This window comes from Pseudoliparis swirei, unplaced genomic scaffold, assembly GCF_029220125.1.
Source record: "Pseudoliparis swirei isolate HS2019 ecotype Mariana Trench unplaced genomic scaffold, NWPU_hadal_v1 hadal_179, whole genome shotgun sequence".
Classification (NCBI taxonomy): domain Eukaryota; kingdom Metazoa; phylum Chordata; class Actinopteri; order Perciformes; family Liparidae; genus Pseudoliparis; species Pseudoliparis swirei.
This window is the reverse complement of record NW_026613415.1, coordinates 1,846-7,468: the sequence shown is the minus strand read 5'-3', so window position 1 is coordinate 7,468 and position 5,623 is coordinate 1,846. Positions and strand designations below refer to the sequence as shown.

The following is a 5,623-nucleotide window of genomic DNA, read 5'->3' as shown; positions in this document are numbered from 1 at the left end:
CCCGGGTCTCCCGGTTCCAACCGGCCCGGACTCCCGGTCCACACGTCGCCGCCGCGCTGACCCCCGTCGAGCTGTTCAAGCTGTTCTTCCCGCAGCAGGCGGTGCAGACTCTGTGTGACAACACCAACCGGCAGGCGGCGAGGCAGAAGGCCGGCGGGAAGAAGTACAAGTGGACCGACCTGAGCCCGCCCGTGTTCTACCAGTACATGGGCCTGCTCCTGTTCATGGGCCTGGTGAAGCTGTACCGCGTCCAGGACTACTGGACGCAGAACCACATGTGCTCCTTGGCATTCCCGGCTCAGGTCATGTCGCGAGAGCGGTACCGGACGATCACGTGGAACCTCCACCTGAGCGACCCGGACGAGGACGTCCTCAACGACCGCACGAAGGGCACGGCCGAGCACGACCCGCTCTTCAGGCTGAGGCCCCTCCTGGACGCCGTGAAGACGGCCTGCAAGGCCTTCTACCACCCCCACAGGGCGCTGGCCGTGACCGAGCGGGCGCTGGCCCCCGAGGGCCGAGCCGGGCCCTGAAGAACAAACAGAAGAGGTGCGGCTTCAAGGTGTTCGTCTTGGCCGACTCCAGGAACGGCTACACGGTGGACTTCTCCATCTACGCCGGCGCCGTCCCCTCCGGTCACGGCCTGTCCTACGACGCCGTGATGTCGCTGGTGCGACCCGGTTACCTCGGCACCGGGTACCACGTGTACATGGGGGCCTTCTACTCCAGCCCCAAGCTCTCCGCGGCTCTGCTCGACCGTAAGATGGCGGCCTGCGGCACATACAGGGAGGGCCGGAGGGGGTGCCCTCACAGAGGCGTCGCCCACGGGCTCGGTGCGGTGGCTCCGCGACGGGCCCGTCGTCTACGTGAAGTGGATGGACGCGGGCCAAGTGTCGGCGTGCTCCACGATCCACGCGGCGTACTGCGGCCACACGGCGAAGAGGAGGGTGAGGCGGCGGGACGGCTCGTGGAAGAGGGCCCCGGTGCCGTGCCCCGCCCCCGTCGCCGAGCACAAGCAGCACATGGCGGGCCTGGACCTGTCGGACCGGCTGCTGCGCGACTACTCGGTGCGGCACAAGACGGCGCGCTGGTACCGACGCGTCTTCTTCCACTTCCTGGACATCGCCGCCACCAACGGCTTCATCCTGCACAAGGAGCTGAGCGCGGCGGGCCGAGCCCCCGGGCCACCGGGCCTTCGTGGAGGAGCTGGCGGCCGGGCTGTGCGGCCGGCCGCTCCACACGCCGCCCGCCCGGGCGCCCGCCGGTCATCTGCCCGTGCTCATCGACCCCGCCGCCGCCGCCAAGATGAAGGGGACGACGGGCCGCAGGATCTGTGAGCTCTGCAAGAAGAACGGTCAGAGGAAGGACACGCCGTGGCGCTGCCGGGCGTGTGGCGTGAACCTCTGCCTGCAGCCCGACAGGAACTGCTTCGTGGCGTGGCACGACGGCGGCGGGAAGACGGACTGAACAGTCCGCGTGATGGTTTTTAAAAAAAAACTTTTATATTGTGTGCACGCTGGTGTAGTGGCTAGCACTGTCGCCTCACAGCAAGAGGGCCGTGGGTTCAATTCCCGGTCGAGGCGGTCCTTCTGTGTGGAGTTTGCATGTTCTCCCCGTGGCAGCGTGGGTTCCCTCCGGGTTCTCCGGCTTCCTCCCACAGTCCAAAGACATGCTGCAGGTTAATTGATCTCTAATTTGCCCATAGGTGTGAGAGTGAATGGTTGTATGTCTCTATATGTGCCCTCGATGGACTGGCGGCCTGTCCAGGGTGTCCCCTGCCTTCGCCCTGTCAGCTGGGATCGGCTCCAGCGCCCCCGCGACCCTAATGATAAGCGGTATTGATAATGGATGGATATTGTGTACATTTGTGTTTCTATGTTCTATAATACATATTTTTACTTGAAAACAAACCTTTTGTAATGGTCGTTCTTCATCCGGACCCCGTGGAGCTGTATGACATCATTTCTACTGGGATAACACAAATATTTGTATGTTTCTACCTTTATATTATGTCACTGCTTTAGTGAACCCAAAACCTTTTGGTAAACAAACGGATATGAAGAATTATTTTAAATATCCAACTTCAAGCTGTTTGTTCACATGGCATTCAGAGACTCATTTATATTCTTATTACACACGTTTATATACATGGTGATCAAAATGGACTTTTCTGATTCATGGAGTAAAAAATACTCTTAAAAATTTGATTGAAATGAGACGATTAAAATATTTCGGAATATAAAAGATAAGTTCTAATATGTTTCCCACATTAATGACTGAGCTCAGCTAAAGGCTTCATATTGAAACCAAACATTTCACTGTTGAATTTAAAGTCTTTTATTTTGTAGGCACTTCAAAAGAAAGAAAGAAACTAGTGGAAAAATGAAGGATGAAGTCAAATCCTTAAGTTAACTTGCTCACTTTTTTTTACACAGGAAAAGCAAAATGAATTCTATATCTCAGACTCTTAACGGCAAACAACAATATAGTCATGAAGTCGAAGCTTCTCCAGAAGAGTTTTGGATTTAATGCACATAACATGTGAAACTGGTTTGGAGGCTTCCAGTAGCAAAAGAGGTGTGTGAAGGAGCTTTCCTGTGATTTTAAGGAACTTTAATATATATTTAATTCTCATCTGTTCCATCAGAATCACGAATGGGAGCAGAAGCCGGTTTGAGCTTCTCAGTGCTACAGCGAGGGAATGAGAGCAGGACCAGATGACAACACAGGTGGTGAGCGGTCCGGTTCCCCTTCAGGAGCTCTTGTCCTCGAAGTAGGTCTGCTCCACGCGCCGGCAGAAGGACAGCAGGTTGCTGTAGCTCTTGATCCGCTCCGCCAGCTCCGTGCTGGTCAGCCTGGTGGTCAGGATGGTGAAGAGGTGGCCGAACACCAGCGCGTCCAGCTCCGTGGGCCTGACACACACACACACATTGTTACTGAAGAAAGTGTGTGTTCAGCCTCAAGTCTCTTTTCGCCCCCTGGTGGCTGGCCGGCAGAAAGCACTTGATTTGATATACATAACTAAATGTCTAACTGACTGACTGTCCTGAGTTACAGAAAGAAGTTCCACTTCCAGATGAGTGAGGGAGTCGTTGCAGTATTACACCACAAGGTGGTGCTAAAGGACTGAAATCAGCTAGAGAGCTCAATCTGCATCACTGCCATGTTCTGTTATTAAGCTGCTAAGACAAAGATAAACAAGACTTAAAACACTCAAACACAGAGATACAGACTGTTTGTTGAAGAAGTACGGCTGTGTTCCCAGCCGCTGGGAGAGAGCCTGGCAGCACTGATTCACATCCTCATAAACCTGAATCACACGAGGACAGAAAGGTGTTGTGTACTGTCGTCTATAAACATAAATAAGAGCGGCCGGGCGAGCGTGAGGACGATCTGACCTGCTCCAGGGTTTTCCCTCCCCAGCCGACGGCGTTCATCTTCCTGCGAACCTCCCACTGCTTCTGATAGGCCAGGATGTTGCTGAGCGGCCACGAGTACGGGCTGCTGTACCGGGGGCGCGAGATCTACACAGAACACACACACACACATACAGAAACACACACACACACGTGATTAAAAAGGTAATAATCACTAACATATTTTTTATTCTAACCTAGAGTTGAAGATACGCACCTCTGCAGCCGTGGCGTCGTCACACCACTGGATGTACAACTGTGGAATGAGAAGATGTCATCCAATAATACTGGTGTGTGTGTGTGTGTGTGTGTACCTCAGCAGTAAGCAGCATGTTGTTGACCAGCTCCATGTACGCTTTCATTTCAGCCCTCTGAACATCGTCCAAGCCGTCGCTCAGAGAATTACCCTGAGGACCCAAATCACACACGTCTTAAATTTATCATATTTTTCAAATAAATAACACAATAAAAATAAGAAACACGTTATCTTGAGATAACTCTGATCTCCGCCTCACACACCTTGGCTTTAGTGAACTGCACGATCGGCCCGAGCTCCGACACCACCTGGTTCCCCACGTGGATGAAGGGAATCTTACCTGCAGGGAGACGGACAGGTGTAACCTAGGTTACGGAGCTCGGCCAATGAGAAAGAAACAAACGGAGCAATGGGATCAGTCATTCAGAGTTTACTGCACTAACCAGAGGGTGACATGTATTCTGCATTTGCTCTGCAGACCACCTGCACCGGCAGACCGCACATCCTCAGGTAGGCCTGCAGGGGGGAGGGGGGGGCAATAGAGGCGGGGCTATTGATGTTCATGTTCAGCCTATCAAATATCACGCTAGCTGACACATTCGTTGAGGACACCAACCTGAACGGCGAGAGATGAGGCACAGTCGGACAGCAGAATCTGATCCTCTAAATAAATACAAAACATCAAAGTAATGTAAACGACTACAATAACATTCATACGTGTGTCACAATGTTTCACTCACCCTTCAGCGGCTGGTACAAGGTGGCAGACTCAGGCCACGGCTCGGCAGCTGTCAATGTCACAAGTTCATATGAGATATACCGTTCATATTATTAGATTTAGTTGTGGTTATTTTTAAAAGTTAATTTAACAATATTTATTTTTTAGATGTATTGTGCATTTGTATAATTATATTCTTTGCATATATTGTGCATTTCATATCTTGTTTAGCTTAACTGTTTGTATCTATCGGTCTATCTTCTTCCCTCCACCAAAAATAGAGCACTGGCGCTCACTACTGCTGCGTGTGGCTGCAACTGGTATTGCACCACTATACGGCTTTACGGCTCCTTTTAGTAGCAATACCACCTCCGACCACCAGCGGCAGCACTGAGCGGAGGAAGACGTTATTCGCCATGTTGGATCTTCAGTTCATCGGTTCTCAGGTAAAGTCGTGTTGTTGTACCTCCACACAAAGCTGCCATCGACGGGACTCCAACGGAGCTGTTCCCGCTTCACCCCCAGACTGTTACCACTGATGTGAACAACTGTATTAGCATTTAAAAACCCCAAAACCAGTGCTACGCTCAGCTAGCCATCTGTAACATCTGTCTGAGAGCCAGACGGACCACCGAGCTCGTCTTTGCTTACATAAATAGTGCCCACGGGCCACCGTACTTAGGACTCAACACTCTGGTCACGTGGGTCACGTAGGTCACGTGTAACCACTGCTAGGCAACTAGTTAGCTGCTACCAGGCTGTACACTTTAGCTCAGGGTTAGCTGGCTAAAAGCTTAACATAATAATAATAATAAAAGTCGACACGTTACCTGCCATCTGCGACACAAAGGCCTCTGCCACGAGAGTCATCGCTGCGCTGTGACGTCCCTCTCAAGGTTGATTGTAGTTAAAAGATGAGGTCAGTTCCGCAGTCAGGGCACGGCTCGTTCTGCACTGACGGGTCCGTCCGCGATTGAGGTCCCCGGGGTAAGTGCTGTAACTCGGATTGATTGGTTCCGCTTTTCCTTTTTCCGTCGTAGTAAAATCCATTTATATGTCATATTAACATTTATCTACAGTCTGCGGTCCCGCAAAAATGTATACAGATGTACAACATAAATTAATAAAAACATAATAGTCAATTTCAACGCCAACCTCACGTATTTAAACCAGTTGGACACACTCACTCATTGTAAGCTTTGTCGACAGTAGTGTGTGTGTTGCTGATTTGTT

General features: G+C 51.5%; 1 protein-coding gene across 1 annotated transcript; it reads right to left on the bottom strand.

Moving 5' to 3' along the window:
- Positions 1-2,321: 2,321 nt before the first annotated feature.
- On the bottom strand, positions 2,322-5,351 carry mtx2 (metaxin 2). Its single transcript, XM_056411251.1, has 10 exons — positions 5,221-5,351; positions 4,413-4,460; positions 4,289-4,335; positions 4,116-4,188; positions 3,936-4,012; positions 3,731-3,823; positions 3,634-3,672; positions 3,399-3,524; positions 3,234-3,310; positions 2,322-2,912 (listed from the first exon to the last, which is right to left on the bottom strand). Exons 1-10 carry the CDS (start codon positions 5,258-5,260, stop codon positions 2,753-2,755), a joined length of 780 nt encoding a protein of 259 aa, XP_056267226.1. The 5' UTR covers positions 5,261-5,351; the 3' UTR covers positions 2,322-2,752.
- Positions 5,352-5,623: the final 272 nt, after the last annotated feature.